The 26,269-nt window shown below is 42.3% G+C and overlaps 1 protein-coding gene across 1 annotated transcript; it reads left to right on the forward strand.

Annotated features, from left to right (window-relative positions):
* Positions 1 to 1,072: 1,072 nt before the first annotated feature.
* On the forward strand, positions 1,073 to 16,761 carry tmem102 (transmembrane protein 102). Its single transcript, XM_072687423.1, has 3 exons — positions 1,073 to 1,349; positions 3,635 to 3,845; positions 12,248 to 16,761. The coding sequence occupies exons 2-3, from the start codon at positions 3,644 to 3,646 to the stop codon at positions 13,609 to 13,611; spliced, it is 1,566 nt and encodes a 521-aa protein (XP_072543524.1). The 5' UTR covers positions 1,073 to 1,349; positions 3,635 to 3,643; the 3' UTR covers positions 13,612 to 16,761.
* Positions 16,762 to 26,269: the final 9,508 nt, after the last annotated feature.

Genomic DNA, 26,269 nt, shown 5'->3' on the forward strand with positions numbered 1-26,269 from the left:
CCTGAATATACACTATCTGTCCTAATCTTTGTGGACACCCTTTCTAATGAATGCATTCAGCTTCTATAGGTTTGCACACACTGCCAGCACACACACGCAGCTTGTCTAGTACCTGGACTAGAGACACTTTGCCAGCAGAATGCTCTGAACGTGAACCTATTGGCCTTATGCCTAATGCCAGGCGGGGGCTGGATGGGTATAACGCCCCCCAGCATTGAGGTGTGGAGCAGTGGAACTCCAGATGGTGCTCCATATGATACTTTCGGGATGAGTTGGGGAGTTGGGGATGAAGTCCAACATCCTGACCTCACTAAAACTCTTGAATGCAATCAAATCCTCGCAGCAATGCTCCCAAATCTAACATAGGCTCTTTTTCAATACCCCTGATTACAGAAGATACAAAGAATAAGCAGGTGTCCCAATACTTTTGTCCATACACTGCGCATGTATATATGTGTAAAGCTCATATTGGCCCACAAATCCCCTGAATATACACTATCTGTCCTAATCTTTGTGGACACCCTTTCTAATGAATGCATTCAGCTACTATAGGTTTGCACACACTGCCAGCACACACACACAGCTTGTCTAGTCCCTGTAGACTAGAGACACTTTGCCAGCAGAATAGCCAATAGGCTCTAAACGTGAACCTACTGGCCTTATGCCTAAAGCCAGGCGGGGGCTGGATGGGTATAACGCCCCCCAGCATTGAGGTGTGGAGCAGTGGAACTCCAGATGGTGCTCCATACGATACTTTCGGGATGAGGAGTTGGGGATAAAGTCCAACATCCTGACCTCACTAAAACTCTTGAATGCAATCAAATCCTCGCAGCAATGCGAGATCCTCCCAAATCTAACATAGGCTCTTTTTCAATACCCTGATTACAGAAGATACAAAGAATAAGCAGGTGTCCCAATACTTTTGCATGTATATATGTATGTTAAAATGCAGCCCCCTATACGGGATAAGGGCAGAACACGGTGTGCTAGCCTGATCTCGTTAAAATACTACTAATCCCAGGATCCTCAGAGGTGGCCCATGATTTCCGAGGCTGGTGTTGCCAGGGGGAAGGCGTGTGTCTGGACTGGAGTTGGGAATGACGGGAGCTGAACCTGGATTCCAGATCACATAGCTAGCTACCACCTCCACCACAGCGGAGCATAACACACAGACCTGCGAGCAAACGAACCGGGGCGTAGAAACAGAGTATTTAAGCCATCGTTTTGATAAGTGTGTCCGCTGGCTTCATGCACTTGTCCCACACCTGCTAGCGAGGCGGCTAATCCGAGCTGCTTGAGCAAAGCTGAGGAATGTGACTCTCCCCCTGCAGAAACAGAAGCAGCTAACGGTACTTTTACATGTGTTAACTTGTCTGTCTTTTCCCTTCCTGACTGACCCAGGCTGTGCCAACCTCAGCGCAGACGTGTTTCATGGAGACTGGGTTCATTAACGACAAATGCCGATAGAGCCTGGGCACATTACCAGCAATTGTAGCAAATGCGGGGCCAGAAAGTAAAAATCCGCTCCAGGTTTTTGCTCCAACTGCCTGGGCAGCGCTGCTGCAGCAGCGCTGCCCAGGCAGTTGGAGCAAAAACCTGGAGCGGATTTTTACTTTCTGGCCCCGCATTTGCTACATATGATGATTATCCGGCTAGTTAGCTGGACATTAGCTGGCTAATTAACTAGCCTGCTTCGTAATCAGCCCACTGACCCAATTGTAATCGGACAGAGTGCTGGGCTTCATTAACACAGCAAGTAAAAGTGGCCCAAATCCGAGCTTTCTCGTCATATATCACACAGATAGCTAATAGCTATCTAGCTAGCAAGCAGTGTGAACGGCTCAGCACACACAGTGCAGTATTGAAATCCGATACGAGGCAATGCAGCTAGATCGGAATTAAATTAACATTTAATTTTCATTAAATATTTGATAATGGACAAAGGATTGTTTGAACACCCATAAAAATCGGATTTGGGCCACTTTAGCTGCTGTGTGAACGCAGCCCTAGCCCTGTCAGTACCTACAGTCATACACAGTGTACATCAGTAAAGTCTGTTTAGGCCTCTAAATATTATATTTTTACATTAAAATATGATATAAACTCTGTTAGACGTGCTAAAGTAGGATATTAGCTTAATGGGCCCTAATGTTATTAGTTAGCTATTTACTTACACAGTAAGTTGGCTCAGCAGGGTTGGATATAGGGCTGGGCGATATGGTAAAAATACTATATCGTGATATTTACAGATGTTTTTCACGATATTTATCATGATGCATGTAATCACAGACTAAATAAATTACTATCAACAAATTTTTATAAACTGCTTTTCAGTTGCTTTCATGTACAGTGATTTTTTATTCAACATCATCTTCTAATTAAACCAGTCTAATTACACTGCTAGTAATGCAACCTGTAGCTGGTCAGTGTTTATTAAGCACTAACAATATCCTCGATATGCCTAGAAAAGACATGATGTAAAACTGATCATGATACAGTACATTTTTGTCATATTGCCCAGCTTTAGTTGGATGCTTTTCTTATTTTGTTTTCTGAGATGTTGGTCACTAAAAGCCACGATTTTAGGATGTGGCATGTTTTGGGAAACCCTTTAAAGCAGTGATATTGACCGTAGAGCTGGGCGATATGGAAAAAATTATATCATGATATTTAAAAACATTTTTACAATGTATGATATTTATCTAAAAATTTGTCATGTACGCAAAATGCACCAACAGCGTAAAATAAATAATAAAACAATGCTATCCAAATACTCTCCCATACTGAGTACCATGATTTTTACTCAAAATGTTAACAAAATCGATTACGATACAGTAAAATATTGTCATATTCCCCAGCTCTAATCGACCATACTCCTTGGACATCTACCTTTCAACAGAGTTTGGAAATGTGCAAAAACATATGCTGTTAATAATGTACTATAAATTCTGCACTGATTAATGCTACTACACTGTTTTCACCCAATAGTCACCTTGCCAATAAACTGATTGCTTGTCATGTATGCTAAATGGACTAGGGTTAGGGTTAGGGTTATAAGTATTGGGACACACCTCCTAATTATTGAATTCAGGTGTTTCTCATTGCCACACGTGTATAAAAGCAAGCTCCTTGCCGTGCAGTCTGCTTCTACACACATTAGTGAAAGAACGGGTGGTTCTAAAAAGCTCACTGAACTCCAGCGTGGTTCTGTAATAGGATACCACTGTTGCAGCATCAGTTTGTGAAATTTCTTCCCTCACAGATATTGAAAAGTGGAAGTATTTAGGAACCACAGCAACTCTTTCAAGAAGTGGCAGACCACGTAAAGTTACAGAAAGTGTGATCGCATAAAAGTGACCAGACTTTTATGCAGACTCAGTAACTGCTCCTCTGGCATTAACATCAGCATAAAAAGCATCTGGGAGCTTCATGCTTCATGGCATAGGTTCCCATGGTCGAACGGCTGCATGCAAGCTTAACATAACCAAGCTCAATGCCAGAGAGGACAAAAAGGGGAACGACTCCATATTAATCCCTATGTTTTTAAAATGGGATGTCATAAAAGCTCATGTAGGTGTCTTAATACTTTTGTCCCTGTAGTGAATCTAATGGTTATCAAATGCTTCTCTCTCAGGTTGTGCTGATGGAGACGCTGATGAGCGCTGTGGCTGCTCGGCCGGCTGCCCCGGTGAAGCGTGTGGCGGAGGTGGACTTCCGCTCGGGCACCACGCTGGAGCAGCTGGCGGCGCAGGTGCAGGAGCTCGTTCAGCTGGAGCAGGGCGAGTTCGGGGACCAGACTGCACTTGAGGTGCACACTGCCAAAGACTTCATTTTCAACATGCTTGGTAAGAATTGTGTATAGAACCTTTTTAACATCAGTAATCTCATTTACAGGTTAGCCATAAGTCCCAAATGCTGCCTCATACATAGTTTCAGTCTCAAATGCTCTGCCCAATAACCTACAGTCTGTTTGCCATCTGTTGCAGGCTAATCTGGCCACAACTAATGAGTTTTGTTAGTTAATTTTTTTTGTCCATTTGGGCACCAGTTTTAATCCGTCAGATGGGACACGCTGTTTTGCAAAGGTTTAACCGCTCTGCCTGCTGTGAGGAGTCTTTGCAGTAAGATGCAGTAGCTGGATTGCTGTGTTTAGGTGTTTAGATGCTAGGTAGAAACATATGGTTGGTGTAGTGTGGTGGGTAACGCTGGTAGTCTGGCTTGCAGCACTCCCTGATACCTACCTACCTTGATCATGTATCATCCTAATAACATTATAATAAACCTAGCTTTTAAAATAGTTTTTACTGATAAATGACCATGTTGTTGTTGTTTTATTATACACACATTTTATTTATTATACTGGTCTGCAATACCTTCATAAATGACATAGTAACCAAGTTCATTTTGACAAAACTAAAGCTTATACGTAAGTACAGTTGTTTCGAAGTTTAGGCCCTTATTTTCTTTTGTTTAAAAAAGAGACCTTTGAAACTGCATCGTTTTACAGATTTAATAATTAGTTAAACTATTAGGATTTAAACCATAAACCAATTTGTTAAATTTATAAAAACTGTTTGCTGCTATAATTTTTATTACCACCATCAACCATCATTACTTTCATTCTTTGTACCATCACTACTATTATATTAGTTGTCATGTCATGCTTATATTAGCACACCTCAGCAGAAGAACAGTCTGATGTATTGGTACAGTGACTATCAATAATGTATAAGTAGTTCTGTCACTGTCTCTTTTGGCTTGCACGCTGGGGATTTCATGTTTCTGTTGTGTTGATCTAAAGCTGATTTGTGACAACGGCAGTTGTAAAAGGTGCAATACAGATAAGTTTGATTTAATTTAAATTGAGCAAATAAATAATATTTGTACATTTAAAAAGACACACAGGTGTGCTCTCCCAGATCCATACATGTTTTAAGAAAAAAAGAAAAACAAAATCAGATGCTTATGCAAAAGCATATTATCAGATGCCTAGACTGTCTTTAGTTTTACTTGTGGCAGTCCAACTTTGTTAATAATGGCTTGCCCTGTGCATACTATCCTTTGTTGTGATTAACCTTCCCTTGCACTCACCTTTCAGTTCCATCCAGACAAGAGACTGGGATAGAAAAATGCCACATTTAGGATTTAGGTAAATCTGAATATGATCAGGAAGCAGACTGTTGCAGTTTTCTTAACAAAACCTTTGCCTGTATGTTTGAAATTTGTTTTTATTTGTTTTTTTGCTCTGTGTATCCAAACACATTCATTTACATCATGCAGTTTCAAGATTTCCACATAAACCCCTGGCTTGATCTCTTGCTGTTAATTGCAAGGGGACCTGATTGACCAATAGGTGGCACTGTTCCCATGCCCTGTCTGTTTCTGTTCAACGGTGTCGCTAGCCAGAGCCGTTCCGGTTTAAATCCCTGCATTTCTTTTCCTTTTTCTGTCTCTCTCTTCTCTCAATTTCCCATTCTCATCACTGTGAGCTACGTCTCCTTCTCCCACCTAGACACCAGCCCACACACACACCACACGCGCACAAAGTAACTGTCATCCTGTCTCCTTCTGCTAGTCTGTGTGACAATAGCTCAGAGAGGGAGAGAGAGATTTGCCTGAGCTTTTCATTCTTCTCCTGAAAATATCATAACAGCCGCTTCACATAATCTTGTCAAAAACTGGATTAGTTAACAGACAGCTTCCATGTCTCAGTGTCTCTCTCTCTGTAATGCGTCTCTCTCCGTCTCCTCTCGTGCTGTTTTCCTCTGTATTCTTTCTTTTCTCTTGTTCCTTTCTCACACTTTCAGCCTCCAGGTTCTTTTTTGTCCTGTTTTTTTTTTGTCAGTGTCTTTAATATACCTCACAATATTTTGTCGGTCTAGTATTTTCTGTCCTCTATTCTGTCTGCTGGAGCAATTTTATTTTTCCCCCAGTTATGTTTTTATTTATTTTTTTTTTAGTGTGTATTTCTTACTCTACCCTCTTTGCTCATGGTGCAAACAGATTCTCCATCTGTTTGGATCACTCTGCTCATCTCTCTCTCACTCTTTCTCTTCCTTCATTCATGTCCCACTTTTTATTGCCACCTAGAATTCGACTGATCTTTTTTTTTTTTTTTTTTTTTTTTTTTTTTTTTTTTTTTTTTTTAAACTTGGTGAGACAGAGTCAGGCATGGTAGGCATTGACGTCACATTCCCACAATCCCCCCTTTAGTCTGACTGAGCGTTCTGCAGCACGGCTGCGTTTATTAGGGGAAACGGTCAAACCAGGAATGAAACAAGCGATTATCTGCTCAGGTTAAAGGCAGCTGGACTCAACAGCGATCCAACCAAATTACTAAAGAACCAATAGTCCATGGCCAGCAAAGTATAGCCAGGAACGTCTAGCTGACTGAGGCTCAAATCACACAATCACCTTTAGAGCACAAAGTCGAGTGAATGGTCTTTGAATGGTTGTTGAAAGTAAACAGTGTTTTCAATCAGGGTTACTCTTGCTTTCCATGTTAATCAAACTTAGCATGTCGCTTAATTTTGCAATTACGTTGTTCTTGTTTTTTCTCTCCCGCCTGTTTACAGAGGTTGACTTCACCATCAGTGAGCTCCCACATGTTTCGGTGCCTGGATTCCAGTTGTTTCTGCGAATTGCAGCAATCTTTTCTCTTGAGCTTTCGGCAGTCCTTAAAAGGAGAACTCTGAATTTCTGCTCAATCTGTTTGTATAGTCTGTCATTTATTTATTTATGATAAATATAATTAGAATTATGTGTAGACCATTTGAAAACAATCCTGGTCAGAAACTTTGCTCAAGGCATACACACTTGATAAATCAAAGCAGTTTAAGTAAACTACAACTTGTTGTTATTTATTTATTTACTTACTTACTCACTTCTTTTTTTTCAGCGCAGATATACCCTCCGAAAACTGCTTTGATGTTTTTTTCTCCCCATCAGCTCTAACCCACAGTTTAGGCTACGAGTTCTAAATTTATTCTGCTCCAGTTCTGAAATTGGATAATGAAAGGAAATTCACAGCCTGATAAAACTGTCGCATCACAAGCTGCGTTCACCATCCCTATATCCATCACTTACACTCGCTCACCCTGCCGTGCAGTTCTGTGCCCCACAGTCATTAGCATATTTACGGCATTCTTTGCTGTGAACTTAAGCCTAACCCTCGACCCTCTTCCTCCTGGAGAGCTCATTATATAGGAGCATCATAACAGCATTATAGCTGACCCACTGCAGTCCCAGAGTGTTTATTTACGAAAAGCCCACTTGGTCTCCTGTGTGATAAAGGTCATGGGTTTCCTGTTAAATGAAGCAAATGCCTACACAGAATTCCTCCTTTCCTGAAGAATTGCAGTGTTTTTTTGTTTTTGTTTTTTTAGATGGGGAGAATTCAAAGTATGATGAGTAGTCAAGCCAGATATGTTGAAATGGCTTACGGTACATGTCCACTTGCCACTTCGCCTCTCCATATCCTATTCATTTGAAGGGAGAGAGCTGCCACATACGCAGGGTGCATGAAAGGTTGCTACCTCACCGTTCAGTGAAAAAGTTCTGCAGATTTCTACTTTATGCAAATGAGTTCGACCTGCACATTGCTTCTAGCCAATCAGGGATAATAGTAAGAATAAGCTGGTACATCATATGATTACACAGAACAGTCGCCTTTCAGACATGGAGGAAGAGCTGATTAACGGCAGTATCTGGATTTCCAGAATTAGATTAAAATTCAATTGATTTAAAATGTAAAAACCTTAAAACCAAGATTTCCTACTTTTGTGGCCATAAAAAAATGTGAGACACGCCCACACACACAAGCCAAAGATCCGGCATGGTAAAATGCCTCAAACTAATGCAAGTGGACTCTTTTACAATAGAAGGCAGTAAGTGTCCGTTTGGTATGATGGCATGGCCATTTGTGGCTATTGGCTTTCATTTGCTGTTAGTAGTATGAGGATTTCTGACTGGACTCTTTCTTTTAAGGTAGGATTTTGTGTGGTGTATGTTTTATATGAGGTAAAACATCATGTGATTTCCATCACAGCTTGTGTTAATTTGTGGTCTAATCACATTTATATCTGCGTTGATCTGTATCTTACACCCTTGAGTATGTGCTTTGGTAGTTATAGCATATATTATGTTGATTTTCTGGTGGTTCAAAAAATCCTTTTTTGTGGTATGAATGGATTATAGGGCCGTTGAGTTCAGACCGACTGCTGTAGCCGTGTTATGTGTCCAAAAAATGTTTTGGATACATTCTAATACCCAGCATGGTGCTGAATTAATACCTTGTTAAAAGGTATTACTGGTGTGGTGCTTTGTGGTGATTAGTATTGTACATAACAGCTGCATAGATTCCCATCATAACACTGAAGAAGCACGAGTAATTAACTGGCTTTTAATTAGGTGATCAGTGCATGTTTTATGTGAAATGCCTGTGGTGAAGCAGTCTTGTACTCAGACGGCCTACTGCTGAGAGACTGGCTGGCTCACTCTGGTCTGGCTATTTCCATGTTCTTACCTGCAGATTTAATAGGCATGTCCCAAACCGGCCGTCCTTTATGTCAGTCAGAAGTCTAATTACATGACCTCCAAATCCATCAGCACATGTCAGTAGCGTATGCCAGTCACGGGTAATGGTTTGCAATGGATTTGAGTAACACCTTACTGCCAATCATCTTCACTGAAGAATATCTCTATAGGTCAGGGTAGGGAATTGAGGGCCTGATTTCTTCCTGCTTTACATGCCAACTAAACCTGACAATTAACTGCTGAATGGAATTGAGTGGGTTTGAGCAGGAAAATGACCAAACTGTGGAAAACCATCATGACCAGAGGGTCCCAGCCATCCTGTAGGTTCCAAAGTAGAGGTGCCTTACCCCACAAAACACCATTTGTAGTTAATAAATACCTGCAGGAGCATCGAAATATTAAAGAGCCTTTCTGCCAGTGTAACGGCAGGGCTATTAATTCAGGACTTCACACCACCACAGTACCCTTGAAAGTAGGTGGGGTTAAAAAAAATAGGAGAAGGAAGAAGGATGAACCACTCGATCGCCATTTGTGCTGCACACTTGGGAATTTGACCCCTGCATTTAACCCATCCTTACAGTGAGCACACACACACTAGGGAACAGTGAGCACATGTACCCAGAGCAGTGGTCAGCTCTAGCTGCAGCGCCTGGGGAGCAGTTGGGGGTAGGTGCGCTGCTCAAAGACTCTTTCCCTGGACAGAAGAGGCAGTTACTCCAGGAAAAGAAGGATAAACTGTTGTTTTTTCTTCCTTTTTCTTTCTTTTTTTTTTTTACTCCTGGAAGAAACAATGAAAGAGCAGGTGTCTCAATACTTTTGTCCATCTTTTCACAGATATCGATCACAGACACTGTACCAAATGGTGGAATATGTACTAAAGGTATTGATACTAAACTAAGCACTCCATGCTTATCTACAGCTATTTTAGCTCCTTAACTTTTTGGTAGCTCGTATGACTTAATGTAATCAAGCTGGATGAACCTTAATTCATGATCTGATGTAAATCATTTTAAGTGTTGATTTTCAATCCGTTGGGGGTTGCATTTGCATAATTATAAGTGTGCTCTGGGTATCGCATATCTGAACAGCATATGCCCAAACATATGGCATGAAGAACAGCTGCCCAACAGTGCTTTAGATGTGACAGATCATGTATTTAGAAATGTCACCAAAGACTGAGTTTGCCTTCTTTATATAAAAAAAAAAGAAAGAAAGAAAAGGGGGCAAAAAAGATGAATTTCAACTGCACCACTTTTTCTTGTTCTTGCACAGAAAACTCTGTGTAAAGGATCAGACAGCTGACAGCGGAGTCTGCGTTTTGAACGTACAGCTAATTTAGACTGGAGAGCGATAGCTGTTCCACAAACGTGGCCTGACTCAATAAATGCGGAATGTAGTGAGGCTTTTCGTTTATCTTCTGAGACTAATCTGACTTTCCTAAAGACAGAGAGACAATTCTTTCTGTTAAACCAGGCAAAGGAGATGCCTGTCTTCTACTGCAAATGGGCATGGATTCATCTTCATTTGTCTCAGTCTGTCTTTTTTGCTCGTCGTCTCCATAAAACACAATCATGCCTTTCAGGTTCGGTGTGTGTCTGGGCGTTTTAACACTAACGCTTTTTTTTTTTTTTTTAATAACTGAACTCACATTTGGTCAAAAAGCTGGTTTGGAACCTGGCAGCGACCCAGAGAACCGATCTCTGGGTCTGAACATGCCAATGTTTCAATATCAAGGTTCGCATATTAGTGGAGCCACTTCAATCGATGTGACACCAAGGCTTTATTTGAGATGTACCTGCGGCTTTTTCGGCCTGTATTCCGTTTAATTCTGTTCTGCTTTGCATAGCTATTGCACCTTCGGACAGCCTTCCCTGAAATCCTAGCTGCTCCAACACTCTTAGTCTGCATATTATCACCTTCTTATCTTCAGCTCTTAGCGTTTTAATTATTACCTCAGTGGAATTATTACTGAGGTGTTATCTATCCACTCGGACAGAAATCGCCTCAAGGCTTTGTGTAGCGCTTAGGTAGTTTTTGAGAGAGAGAGATGCAGAGTCAGTGTTGAATTTGTTGAAAGTTTGCAGTGTAGGCAGGGGAGATCTGTGATTGTATGTGGGTGGGTGTGTGTGATGACGCACAGCTCTCATCGCCACCCCAGAGTACTTAAAAAAAAAAAAAAGGGTGGGGGGGTGCTTTCCCCTCCTCCTTGCCAGGCTCAGATGTGGAGTGTGGAGGGCTGAGGCTGGTCTAATGGACTGACCGCATTCTTTCTCTGTGTCTGTGCGTGTGTGCAAAGCCGACACACTGAACAGTTTTTCTTTCAGTTTTCCTTCTTCCTCTGCTCCCCCATTTGACCCAATTTATTTCTCACAGATAAAACAAACCCGAATCCGGGCCTTTTTGCTGCACTGCCCTCTGCTCTTCTTCACGCTGTCTGAAGAACAACTAAAGAAAAGCTTCACACTTGGTTTTTCATCTCGTTACAATTTTCTGAGCGTATCATGGACATTGTCTGAGATTTCTTTCCCCATACAAATCAATCAAACATTACAGATGTCATTTGGAAAAAAATATATTACCTCAGGTTTAGCTTGTGGACATACCATTTCACATGTAGGAATTTACCCAGTTCAGCAGCGACCACCATGTTGGAGCGTTACCAGTAACTAAAACTACATCCACAGACTGTCCGGCACTGCACGTCTGAGTTCTGCCTTTTGCATTCCACCAACATTACGTTATCAGTTAACATTTAGAAAATTAAATTTTGACATTCGGAAGATTCTGACTTCTGCGATTCTGAATCGATTCACTTCCATTTTCTAAATGAGCTGCATTTAAGAATCACAATTTCCCCCCACTGTCCTAAAACAGTATGTCAGTTTCAGAATCACAATACTTGACCTCTGTGTTTATTCTGACTAATAGAATAGTTTTTCAGGCCCACCCCTAGTTGCAGGGCAGAATTACCATTGTTCTTACAGTGTGCGCTGCCTCAATAAGTAAGTGTGAGAAATGGATAAAAAAAGCATTAAAAATTGTTTCCACCTGGTTGTGTATCATGGTCCAAAGGACAGGAACATGAAGTGCTTGTTTTCTCTTTGGTTATCCTTTCCACTGTTATGTTCTTCCCAGCATGTCCTCTCTCTTTTCACAGTCTCTCTCTCTCTTGCTGTCTATCTCTTTTCTCTCTCAAGCTGTCTCTTTCACACTCATTCACACATGCAGCAAGAGGTATACACCCACGTCTGAGGCACTAGCAGGGGGTTCACACGCTGGCTTAGTTTGAAGATAATTGGATGAGTGAAATCATGTTATAAGATTTAAACTGCAGGATGTAGCTCAGAGTCTGCAGACAGCGCACTGAGACACCACGGTCTCTTAAACATATCCATTGAATTCCATTTGTGCAGTGTCTCTACAGCTTAGCCTAGACCTAAATATGGCTTTAACCCCTCCAAATAACAGAGAAGTAAAAGAAAAAAAACAATAAAAAACGTATAGCTCAGCAATATTATGCCCTGGGCTTTGAAATCTGACATTTGAAACAAAGAAATGCCAGATATCAAGTTTGGGTTGGATTCCTACCCAGTGATAATGTCATTGAACATTGCATGTTGTGCTTTGGTCATAGTCAAGGTGCTCTTTTTCTGGGTGATGTAATTAACTTGCATTAAATATTTTCTGACCCATTGAATGTGTCCTCTCCTAGGCCTGGTACAGAAGGTAGACAAGAGGCTTCCAGTGGCAAACGAGTACCTGCTGTTGTCCGGCGGTGCCAGGGAGGGCGTTTTGGACCTGAACCCTGAGGACCTGGGTGACTATGCCAGAGGTGTGGACTTCGACCTGGACTTCACCCTGCTGGTGCCTGCCCTGAAATTGCATGACCGCAATCAGCCTGTAACCCTGGACATGCGCCAGTCGCCGCCGTGCCACTCTTGGCTCAGCTTGCGGCTTTGTGACCCCACCATGCTGGCTCGATGGGGTATCTGCTGTGAGGACGAGGCTAATGGGCAGCGCGAGGAAGATGATGACGGGGAGGAAGAAGGCGGTTCCATACTAGGGTCGATTCCATCCCTGCAGTCCCCGCAGTCTTTGGATGGATGCTACTTCTCCCCCTTGTTGGTCACTGATTGGTTCTGGAATGTGGTTGGGACAGCAGTAGAAGAGCTTCGACGTAATCCACAGAGGGGTATTCCAGTGCCGGATCGCATTGAACGGAATGGACCTTTGACCACTCTAATCCTCAAAGCAGGTACCAGCCGTGTGCTCTATGACCTTCTCCCCGTAGTGTCGTTTCGTGGCTGGCCAGCAGTTGCACAGAGCTGGCTCACCACCAACCACTTCTGGGACGGGAAGATCACTGAGGAGGAAGCCATCAGCGGATTTTATCTGCTGCCTTGTTGCTCCCCGGCCGCAGGGTCTGCCTCTAGACCGGACCGAGAGTGGAGGTTGGCCTTCTCCCGGAGCGAGGTTCAGCTAAAGAAGTGTGTGCCCTATCCCATGGCTGCGGCTTTCCAGGCTGCCAAGGCAGTCCTGTCCAGATTGCTTGCGCGTCCACGCACCGGCCTTAGCCTCTACCACCTACGCACGCTGCTTTTCTGGGCTTGCGACCGCTTACCTGCAGCCTACCTGAGCTGCCCCGATCAAGAGACACCTGCTCGCCTTCTCCTGGGTCTCCTAGACGATCTGTCCCACTGCGTGTTGGGTAAAAACTGCCCCAACTATTTCCTCCCTCAGTACAACATGCTAGAGCACCTTACTGACGGCGCCGCCCTGCTGGTAGCTCGGAAGCTAGCGCATTTGCGCTCTGATCCAGCCGAACACTTGCGTGCAGCGCTGGAGCAAGCCAGGCAGGCCTGTCAGCTAAAACGAGAAGCCGCCGGCGCGAGTAACGGGCACGGGGTTTCGTCGCCCAGCCGCGGGCCCTCCACCGCAGGGTCACCCCAGGATGACCGGCTAGCGCAGAGGCTTCAGCAGCTAGTCACGGAAAATCCTGGCAAGTCCATTTCGGTCTTCCTCAACCCTGATGATGTCACAAGACCACACTTCCGCATTGATGATAAGTTCTACTGAGATGACAATGGCGGCAGCTTGCGCTGGGAGCCAGAGAATCACAGAGCCAGTGAGAAAGCTAATGGTTATAGCTGAGAGCACACACGCACACTCATCCACTGTGCATTGAACTGTACTGTATCAAAATGAATAGCCCCCCAAAAAGCAGGCTGGGCGTAATCGGTGATGTCTTCATTTTTTGTTGTTGTTTTTTTTTTTGCCAACGATACAATCTGTAAGCCAGCTCTGCAAAATATGATTAAGCTGCTCCTACAGAGACCATCTGACCCTAATCAAGTCCTCTGTCAGCTACAGGGCTCTGCTACCAAAAAAAAACACCAGAAAAGAAAATAACCAAATGGAGGAAGGGACAAGAGCAGCTGTCGGAGGACTGAAACAATATTTAAGTCTTGTATGCTGTTTGATGGGTGGCCTTGGCGCTCACTTGCTCAGTGACACCTTACTTACTCCTGCAAACTGCTATGAGTCATAACATCTCGCACAAGCTGACTTGTTCAGTAGCAGTACTTCAGTTGAGTGGGTTTGAAACGTGCTACGTACTACTGAGATGTGTGTTTATGGTAGGTTTGTTTGTTTGCTTTTGTACTTTTATTATTATTATTCCTGAAAAGCAAGCGCATGATGGAAATGATCTGAAAGATGGTACATATGATTGAATGTAATTTTTAGCTGATTGTTTCGGATAGGAGGTTCTGGAAGTCCAACACTGGATCTCGTTCTTTTGACTCCTATACTTAATCGCTCTCTTCTTCGTCTTATTCTCTTTCTCAGGTACTTTTTTCGTTGCTCAAGTTGTTTATTTTTACTGCTACATGAAGATGGTGTTTCCAGTGTGTATGTGGTATTGCCTGTGTGCCTCCCACTATTTCAAACAATTTGTCACTTGACCCAAAACAGTTCATCAAGGGGCTGCATAGATGTCTAGATGATGAAGGTTGCGAGTAAAGGTGAGGGGAATCTCTTCAGTGCACTGCTCCCACAAGCCATGATGCCCCATGGCTGCACTGTACATCTGATTTAGGATCAGCCATGGGCCTCGAAACTCTGAAGCGTTCAAACCTCAGGTCTGTTTCTAACAGCAGGATCAGGGCCTGCTGCATTACTGCTGAGAGTCATCGCCATATGCATGCACCTGACGCAGTATAGACACCTTATGATCAAGAACAAACTACAAAGTAAGAAAAGTAAGACCTGTCAGTGCCACAAACGCATAACAAAAATATCTGAGTAATGGCTCAGATGGAGGTATGGTGCAATGTCAGTGTTTCTGAAGATTTGTGCTGCAGTGCTATTCTGTAACTGATTTGGTAGTGTGTAATATGATTGTGTACGATACTGGAAACAAATGATGGTTGATTTAGCTGCTCTCAGCTTGTTGCTTGGTTGTACCGTAATCTCTACATGTGTAGATCTGGTAAAAAAAAAAAAAAAGAAAAACGCTAAATGTGCAAATCTCGATTTTGTTTGTTTCTACAGTTGCGTGTGTGAGAGTGAAGGAGAGTGTGCAATACAGCAGTTCCTTTTACTGTACTTTTTGTATTAAGCTGTACTCTGTTAATGTAGATTCGTCAGCCAGGCTAATTTCATAGACGGGAAATAAAACGCAGAACCACAATGCTGTCACGTGAAGCATCTTCAGAGAAACTGTCTGTGCGCTTGTGTGTTGGTTCCTATCTTGCTCCCACAGATGTGCACTGGTAGCTGTGAGATGGAGGGATGGATGGAGGGAGAGAGCCAGCAGCGGCCTCCATTGGCAGATTAGCCAGAACGGATGGGGCTCCTGGGAGTGCAGGCAGCTGCTTCTCTCTTTCTCTGGATCTTTCTGTGTCTACCTCTCTCTCTGTGTCTAATTTATCCTTTTTCTCTCTTTCATCCAGCTCTCCCTCCCTCCCTTTCTCTTCCCATCAGAGAATGAGCTCTGGTGCATTTCCCTTGGTGTGAGTTGCACACTCTCTCTCTAACCAACAATCATCCTTTTTCTCTGCAAATGTATGCAGTATGCAGAGCAGTCAGACTCAGATAAGGCCTTTGCTTGTGTGAGAGGTGTCGTAAATTGGTCTGGAACAGCTCTTTTATGTCATTTGTTTTCCTTATTCTGAAATGGCTGCAAATTACTGGAAGTTAGGCTTAAGAAAAGATTGGGTACTACTGAATATACTGAAGGTGCAGTGCTTGGCCATGGGCGCATGGTACCATCGTATGCTAGGACTCTACATCATGTCTAGTGTGCCACGGAAATGAAGCCAAAGAGTGAGTTTAGAGGCAACTTCTAGTGAGCTCTTGGTTCGTAGAGGCAGAATGCAATGGATGAATGCTGTGTTAACGTACGCTTGCCACTAGGTACCTTAAGCAGCCTGTTTTAATAGGCCTGAATTGTGTAATGTTTGAGCCGATATTTATATAACCTTTGGAACAGTAATATATATGTATATGTGTGTGTATGTGTGTTCTCTTCCTCGATTATGATCACTGTACCGCACAATGCCTAATATTAGATGAACAATCGTCCTATGCAATTTCACCATATCCGTCAGGAGCCTATCTGTATCAGTGAGATTAGCCCCTGCTCTGTCTGAGGTAATTACCGAGAGCATGTCATATGGAGGAAAATGATTTCAGTGGCAAAAATCGATGAGTTTCTGCCTCAGGGGATAACAGGATATTCTAATGGTCGCATTTTGCGATGCGATAACTTTATAAAAACCAAAGCGTAGTCATTACTCTCCTGACAGTTTGTTGCAGTGTTTTTAAAACTGTATTATCCCCACATTGCAAGGTAGTAATGCTATCGCAGCTAGACAGGCAGGCCCCGAGGCGCTTATTAAAGTGACAGTACAGAGCTGTTTTGTAGTTGGGGTGTAATTGAATGAGCAGTGATAATGAATGTACACGTGTTTTACCTCTGAAATAAAGCCTATCCGAATGAACCCAGATCTAAAACTACATGAAATTGTGCAGTGACACCACAAGGAGTTTATATCCTGTAATCCTCTCAAGCCACATGCTTTTTTTATTTTTTTTTAATTTTTTTTTTTTTGCTGTTATGCGCCTCCAAAGGTGTTTGGGTTGATTTTGTTTTATTATTTATATTTCGGATCATGTGCGATGCTGTCGGTCGTGGCATGAAATAAAACATTGTCATGAAAAATCTCCCAGTTTTCCCAGTTATTGTGCTGCTGTTCTGTTATGTTAGGGTTGTTTACACCCCTACACTACAACAGAATGAGAGCTTATGAGGAAGCACCAGTTGGTGTTGCAGCTGCGGCAATGCAGTAGCAGTCCAACAGAGGGTGCTGTGGTACAGCACATTGCTATTGCTACTGCTGCTGCTGCTGTACTGCAGCCTGCTTCTTACAGATAGTCACGGTAGTGATAAAAGCATAAGCCGAGGTTACACAGAAACCAGAGGAAAGGGTGTTTTCACTCCACATGTGCTGTTTTTATCCCACCTCCTCACTGCACTACATGCACCTTTCTGTCAACCACAAATACACACTTTCCTTACCTGCAATGTGCCTTGTTTGTGGACACCCCATTTTAATAAATGCATTCAGCTACTTTAAGGCACACCCATTGCTGACACACATGTGTAATTGCATGTACACAGCTTGTCTAGTCTGTGTAAAGAAGTACTGCCAATAGAATAGGACTTTCTGGAGCAGATAAACATGAACCTATTGACACCATGCCTAAAGGCAGGTATGGGAAAGAGGGGTGTAAGGCCCCCCAGCCTTGAGCTGTGAAGCAGTAGAACTGTGTTCTCTGGAATTATGGTTGGTGCACCATCCAATACTTTTGGGATGAGTTGGGGATGAGGTGGGGTGGTGATCATCCAACATCTGACCTGACCTCACAGTAATGCTCTAAAATCCAGTAGAAAACCTTACCTACACAGTAGAGACAGTAGTTACTCCAACAAAAGCAAGGTAAACTCTTCTTTAATACCCTCAATTTTGGAAGGAACTGACTGAGCAGGTGTCCCAATACTTTTGTCCATGTAGTGTACATTAAATTTCTCTTTAAAACCATGCACACTAATTATTTCAGTACTTATCACTCATACAGAAGGCCTTTTGCTTTGAACATGCTCAGAGTCACCTGCCTCTGCTGGGTCTTTTTTCCCTGCTTGCAAAAACCAGTTTGGAGGAATACTGGCGACCAATTCAAATGAAATGGACAGAGGGGAGCTGACCGCTGAGGCTGCCAAAGTGTGAAATGAGATTCAGAGTTGAAGTTTCTGTCTTATGCATTCACACCCACTTAATACACACACACACACACACACACACACCATAGCAATCTGTCCTGTCTCATTAAGAAAATAACACATCCGGCTCATGGGATCACCCCCAAAAGTGATGCCTACACCCAGTGTGTGTCTCTGGCTTGTCACTCATTGGCATGGCAACTCCGCCACTGCTGGACATTACGTAACATTATCCTGACTCATCCCCCTGGAGGCTAAACAAAGGTCATCTGCTTTTTGAACTTCTGAGGACATGGCCAACACACACACTGTTCTTACCCTCACCCAAGCTGTGGTCCTTAAAGGGATAAGCCAGCATTTTTCAAACTAATCTCAATCTGATGCGTCTCCATAGCAGATAGTCAACTTCTATAGACAGTGAATTCCCTGCTCACTATGAAGTATCATTGAAGCCAGTGTCTTCATCAACTTCCCATTAGATTCTACTGGAAGTGTGTTTTCAGTCAGCTGAAGTCTGTTTAAATGCAAAATGATTGTGTAAAACGACGGTATGATGCAGATACAGCAGCTAGACAGTAAAAGAGAAATGCTGGAGCATCCCTTTAAGCAGCTCCAATGGGGGTGTACAAAAAGGCTGGAGAGGGATTTCCATTCCAGAACAGCTGCCCCTACTGGGACACAGGGGGACACAGAATCCCCCTCATCAACACAGCCTGGATAATACACTGTAAATACAGACTGTCACCCACATTGTTTCACCACATTCTGCTCCACTTCCACAGTAAAATTCATAATAAGGTACTCAAGCAGGAGCTACCCAGCTGCACTTTTCTTGAACCCGCCCCCCCCTCCATTCTATTCTTCCAGAGCTCACTCAAATGCTTCTGTTAGTCTGGGTGATTAAAATTCTGTTGTACTGCACTGAGAGTAGAAAAGAAGGACATGCACTGCATATACCAAGGCCTTCCTTTTTAGTTTAGCCCTTATTCTGCTTATCTCTTTAGCAGTCCACTTGTCCATCTTTACAGAAGAAGGACAATATGTTCTTAACCTTAAATGGAAATGAATGCAAAGAGATTTTACTCTATGTAATGCAATTTTTCTCACATTTTTTCCTTTTTCACCCAATTTGGTGCTGCCAATTAACCCACGTGTATGTAGCGCCCCCTAGCACTAGCACTACCGACATCTGGAAGGTAAGAACTTAACACGTCTCCTCTGATACATGCAAAGCCAGTCACCACCTCTTTTCGAAGAGGAAAGCACCTTGTCCCCAGCTCCGCCACACCAGCTAACAGACATCTGTGCCTGCCAACATTGTTTAAGAGTGTGTTTAAGAGGGGAAATCACAGCCAATTGTGCTCTCTCAGACTCCAGCTGCTGATGACAAAGCAGCATGGCAGCATTTCCATTGGTATAATTAATTTATTTGCTGTATACTGTGCCTTTAAGAAAGCTGTGTGTAAATTAATTCTGATTCTGACTGGTCAGAACGCTGGGTTATTGATCAGTGTAGTTGGTTTGATACCCAGGTCCATTAAGATGCCACTGCTGGGCCTTTAAGCAAGGCCTGTTTTTTTATGGCCTGGGCCCTTTAATTGTGCCTATGTGATTCCCTGTGTCTGCTGTGTCTGCTCTATTGCCTGTCCTATGCAGAGTAAAAGTGGGCCAAGGCTGGGCTGAACCTCAGGCAGAGCTGGGGAAACAGGCCACTCTGTAACCTTGCCTCATTATTCCGAGGTCACACACACTTCCTCAAGGACATGAGTACAACACACAAGGACTTGCTCCGCTGTCTACCTGCAGTGTAGAGGTTTTATGGCAAAGACTGCATTTATTCACTTATTCTGAGTGCTAGATTTGGTGTTTGGCAATTTACTGTGTCTAGATAGTTTGCAGACGTGATGATTTGTAGTAAAGATGATGTCTTCTATCATGCTCTGGGTTTGCTCTTCAAAACAACTGCCTCCCTTTGAAATGCTTTATGATCAAAGACCAGCTTAGACCATTTGAAACCAGCAACCAGCCAAAACTGGATTTTATCAAACTTCAACTGCAATGTATAAATCTATTGTAGCCATGTCATCCACCCTAGCGCCATTATAAATATCATCACATCTCCATCAGAAGATTACTGCTTTCAGTGCAAAAGATGATGTAATTTTTTTTCCACCATTGTAATACAATGGAGTGTACTAGATGTCTTGCAGTCTGAACTTTTGTCTGTACACACAGATGCCGCCTGCTGTGCTGTTCGTTATCGTCTACTGCAGGTGCAGCTTAATACACTGGTGCCTTGTGTCCAGCTCATAAGAGCCCTCAGCATGTCTGCTATGTTGTTCAGTCCCAGCGTCTAACAGACCTACACCTAATAATTAGGAGCTCTAGAGAGGAAACTGTCATGCTGTATGTTTAGCAGGCTACGGCTTTACTGAAACAACAATGCTCACTGTACCTGCTCACTTTACCACACTGAGCTGTGCTGCACCAAGCAAAAAGGTTGGAATGGCTGGTTCCTGAGATCCTGTGGGCCCAGTTTTATCATTGTTTGGTATCGAGGCTTGGTTTCATAAAAACTAATATTCAGACACTTGTCATATATATTGTGCCTCTAACATTAGCATAGTATAGTTATTTTGGTGGAACTGTTTCATAATGTTCTATGATCAAGTAATATTAGTGTGGATATTCATCGTGCTGAATTGTTTCCAGCAAATCCTGGAACTTCGAATACCTGAAAGGGGAAGGTGGGCACATCAGAACACAGATTAGAGGTTTCCTCATGCCTGTACTTAGCTGAATGACAAGAAAACACGTGAGTGCTCTCCTTACTGCCTGTTCAGACAATTGCATACTGCTTAACTCTGGCATCTGTACTGGATTCAGTTTTATCTTCACAATGTGAACAGATCAAACCGATCAATGAGGACATGGGTTACTACTGGCAGAAAAGTCAGTAATATTCATAACATCTTAAACCCTTATGAAATTAATTGAATCTTTTTAAACATGACACACATTAGTATGTGTCCCACTTTTCCCCACACAGTCAGTCAGTCAGTCCTGGGACTTGAACATACAACCTTCATGTTGCTCTACCGCCACCCCATTAGAATGCATGTTGCAGCAGTAAACGTAGGCGATCATCCATTTCTTATGTGTGTGTGTGTTTGTATGCGTTTGACTTATGAGTGTGCAGATCAGTTATGGCTGTGTTTCTATCACTTAGTTATGCTAGTGTTTTTCCTCCTCCAGGTCAATATTCCTTTCTTTCACTCCTCCAGCCGTTCTGATTTCATCCATCCATCTTTCATTCTCGTTTCTAGCTTCTTTTACAGTGGTGCCCGCCCTTCTCTCTCTCTCTCTCTCTCTCTCTCTCTCTCTCTCTCTCTCTCTCTCTCTCTCTCTCTCTCGTGCTCCTGCTCTGTTGCCTGTTCACATTTATCTCCATTAGAGATGCATGGGTATTAATAGTTTCTGGGGCAGGATAAAGGAGAATGCTTTTCACTGCTTGTGCGTTCCTTATGTTGTTTACCATCAAACAGACAAAGGCTTTCCCACCCTCATGGCCTGCTATGACTGTTTTATTGTTCCTCATATGGGATCATTATACTCCCTCCCTCCCCCCCTCTCCCCTTGTCTCATGCCCAGTTTCTTGCTGTAGTTCGCTATCATTATTTCAGAGTTGTCATCATGTTTTGTGGGACTGGTGCTTCAGCCCTTTCCAAATCGTTTCCCTTTTTATAAGAAGAGCGTTGTTGGAGATATTAATCATTGTCCTGTAGGCTGGCTCCCCTGTGGAACATTCTGCCACTATTACTTTTTGGGGCCTATGTGTGCAAGTGTGTGTGTGTGTTTAGTCGGGATATGAAAAAACACTTACCTTTCTTATATTGTGCAATTAAGCCTGCTGAAGAATGCCTCAGCAGCAAGGCCCTGATAGTGAGGTCGGAGGTCATGTGATGTCAGATAAGATAAGAATGAAGTGTAAGACACGAATGATGATTGTGATGATGTAAATCATTTTAAGCGGCGAATGCAATTAAAGCTTATTGATCACAGCCATTGCCCCCGACAGGCCTGGGATGCACTGCAGTGCTGCTGTTTTCTCTCTCTCTCTCTTTCTGCAGTTTCTTCTCCTGGATTGACTCTATTCAGTCTGGCAATACATTTGTTTAATGTTTTCCTATGTTTGTCAGTTTCTCATAGCCCAATGATTCTGGGTTAGCACTGAACCCACCGCATCTCTGACCAGTAAGAAGCAGGTGAATGAGTGATTACATTCAACTAGATACAGCACTGTTCAAAACTGTGAAACCACTAGAAATATTATTTATTACAATTGAAAATAAATGAACAATATGTATCCGCAAATACATATTAATTAATACTACAGATAATTTGCAAATACATGCTTTTATATTATTAAAGAAATGATTCCTAATTCCATTTTGTTGAAGATTCTCCAGATTTAGCCAAGTCTGTTACGTACAACACAAGTATGACATACAGCAAACAAACAAACTATTTGCAACCTCCAGGGGGAGGTCCCGAGTCACCCCAGCCAGTAATTGAGCCCAATTCCCTACAACTTGTGCAGGTATGAATACTACATATCCATACATAGCCTGGATATATATATATATATATATATATATATATATATATATATATATTATATATATAAATAGTTTGTTTGTTTGCTGTATGTCATACTTGTGTTGTACCAACTATTATACCAACTATTACATACAGAAAGTTACAGATGATATAAACATTTACAGATAAATCATATATATATATATATATATATATATATATATATATATATATATATAAATAATGATAGTGCAAATGAGCAACATGTAGTAGTACATTGTGTTGCCTTTAAATCCAGCTTGGTTCAGTGAAATTCAGGTCAGTTATAGATTAAGTTTATAGACTAGACTGTGAGGTATCCATCATAAGAGAACAGTAAAATCCAAAAGAGAAAATTGAGGACACAAGCCCTTCTGCACTGAGTTTCAGACAGATGTGCATTCAAGCCTGATTCACAGGCTTCTGTCTGTTGTTTCTTAATGAGAGCTGCATGTGGAGCACACTGGTTCCGGCTGGAGTGATTTTAAACTTTATTTTTCTCTAGAGGGAGCAGGCAGTGCTGACACAGCACTGAGGAGTCATCCTCCACCTTCTGTTACTTGTGCAGCCCTGCTGCTGGGAAAAGACAGGCATACACACTCACACGCTCACACATACCCTCTTCCCCAGCGTCCGGGAAGGACCCAGGAATCCTCGCCCGCACCCGCAACATTAAAAAGCATGTGTATGCCCTACCGCAGTCCTTACCAAAGCATCGAGCGAACCCAACAAATTCTGTCTGATCAACAGTTCAAAGACATCCGTCTGTCTCTTCCTCCCTCCTTACTTTGGTTGGTATTAATTAAATTAAATTTTTAATTACGCTGTGTGTCAGGAGGGAATTTGAGGCTTTGCCGGAAATTGGTTGTGCTGCTAAATCTTTGATGTGGAATAGCTTCAGTGAAGTTCAGAACAAAGAGGGGAAGAAGAGAAAATGAGGAAAACAACACAGAAAGTAGCCGAATATAGACTGTCCTTAAAAGAATACTCCAGTGGTTTTCAGCCTCGTCTTCATCTGCTGCATCTGTATCGTTAGGAAACAACAGATTTCAATCTCCTCATTTAACCCATCAGTGGCAGTGCACACAACCACTCTCACACTGGTAAGGTCTGTGGTAGTGAGAACACACACCCAGAGTCGTGGTCAGCCATCCCAGTGCCTATGGAGCAATGGGGGTTATGTGTCTTGCTCAAGGTTGCATCTCAGTTGTGAAAGTTGAGGGAGGAGAAAGTGCTGTTCATTCTATCTTAGCTACCCCCACTTTCTGCTGGTCTAGGGGATTGAACCGGCAATCTCCAGTCCCAAGTTTATTATTGTCATATTAGGAGAGCTGGGACTAAACTAACATGTGGTAAAGTGTAACATGGACTAAATAGTATAGCGCCATTTTAAGCATATTGCAACTCACAGTGAGAGCTATCCAGTCTAGAGTACAGCCTCCACCCAGTGGGGTTAGTGTTAAAACTACAATTAAAACTCAGGTGTAATTGCACAGGCATGGGTGTGATGACTTTTTTTTAAACCCCATATAGTTTAGATTGTCCTGCCTACAGTAGTTTCTGAGAGCCAATCAGCAATCGGAAGATTCACACCATGTGTAATGTATTGATGATCCCCCTCTCCATCTTGTACTGCAGATACATGCAAAAGCATCTACACAGAGTATAAATAAGCCATTAAACCAGCATTATGTACCAAATGTACCTTTAAATAACAGCTTCCAATTCATTGTGGTGCTCCACTGACATGTAGTAGGGAGAATAGAGTCTCTGTTGTTTTTACTCTTGGCAGTTACACAAATGTAAATGACCCGGGTTACACAGCGCTACACATGTCTTGTGCAGTTCTCCAGCTTCACCAAAGGTACACAGTGCAGTAAGATCCAATAATAGTACTGTACCACATCAGCCCACATGCATTTTTCACTTCAGATGCCTATATTTCTACCAGAAGACTCCAGAGAGCTTACAAAAAGGAAAATTTTTGTTTGTAAGTTAAGGTCTTTGGCGTAGGCCCTGCTGTCGGCCCAGGTGCCATAGCACCATGTTGTAGTGGAACTTTCACCAAAGTTGTTTAATGTACAGCTTAATCAGACACAAAATATAGATGTTAAGTTATGTAAAAAAAATAATTTGATTGATCTGACACTTTAAATTTTTCACATTTGGCACAGCCTCTTTTCACCAGTCCTACATACTTTCATGTGAATGTTCTTATGTATTCAGGTTGGAAAGCTTAGGTAATTCAAACAACATAAAATGGTATTGAATTAGTTATGTTTTCATGCATTTACCAAGTAAAACTAGCCCCTTATTCTGTTACAATTAACCCTGCATATGGGGCAAGTTCAGACTCTGCAAATTGATCACAAATGGTAGAAAATACTGGAAACAGGTTCATTTATATTTGCAGCAGAGATGTACAGGTTGATTGTGGGAAATACTATCAAATATCGGTTAAATACTTTATGAATGAGAAATTATTTAGATTCTAATGAATTATTTAGAAAAAAAAAAGAACTTCATTACTTGTCCATTGGCTTTTATCATACATGACATCCAATCAATAATTTTCCAGTTGTTACTTAAGTACAGCGAAATGTGAAAAATGTACTGTCAATGATAACTCACCATACAATACAGATGCAGTAGATGGAGACTACACTAAAAACACTGGAGATTTCCTTTATTTTCCCACATGTTTCCATGGGTGATGTATGTATTTGTGAGTGTATACGTAGCTTACACACCCTTTGACCACATTCATTAACCTGGGGGCATAACAGCCCCTCTGTAGCAGGCCCCATGTATGTTCCAGTCAATACCATGGCTAATGCTAACACTTCCAGCGCCCCTGGGGACAACACACAATCTAACTGCATTTACAAACAGTGGCTTCACGCTGCATTAGCCTGTAAACTGCACTGAGCGTCTTTTCCCAGACAGTCAATTTCCTCACTTAAACCACGTTAAACCACAACAGAGTCCAGCTGCGGCTTGAATATGAATGGGGTGTTGACAAGCACTGACCCACAGTCTGGAACAGAAGTCGTGATGGCAAAGGCTACACAGATTACATTAAGCTTGCATGTGCAATGTATCATATCTCTAAAATTGGAACTATACAGCCTGTGCACTTCCCAATGATTAGCCCTCTGCTTGTCAGTGTGTCAGGATGGAGAAGATCAGTGGACAGTGAAAGTCAATGGCAGAAGTGTACTGAATAACCTCTGCTTAACCCGAGAGATTAGAACAATCACTCTTGATGTGATTAATCTCAAATGTAGACATTTGTAAAGAATTCCTATGAGTAATATTGGCAAAATGTTACATGAATAGTCTCTCCAAATCTTAAATCTCACCTGAATGCTATATTAAATGCAAAATCTGCCGGTAAATGTGCTAAATGACCTTCTCTTGTATCTATTACTATCACAAATGAGGTAGCGAGTGGACGCATCCATTAATAATCACTTGAACCCTAAGGTTGCATTCTGCAAGTAATCTGCATGGCTATTTCTAGGCCTCATGACTCAAAAATGATTTAACTTACACCCTTCATAACAATCAGTCAGATGTACCCTCTACAGTGGTTTTACTAAGCAAGTTATCTAGTTTGGAAAATGACTCAAAATAAACTCCATATCCTGAGCCCCTTTATATTCATTTTCCATAAACGTAACATACAGAATCTGTTTTTGCCTGGACTTTATGAGGGATGGCCGCTTCTGATATATATCACTGAGATTTCTCAAAGAGCATAAATATCACTCAGCCTTTTCTTTGCATCTAAACAATAAAACTCATTTCAAA

This window comes from Salminus brasiliensis, chromosome 9 (assembly GCF_030463535.1).
Source record: "Salminus brasiliensis chromosome 9, fSalBra1.hap2, whole genome shotgun sequence".
NCBI lineage: Eukaryota > Metazoa > Chordata > Actinopteri > Characiformes > Bryconidae > Salminus > Salminus brasiliensis.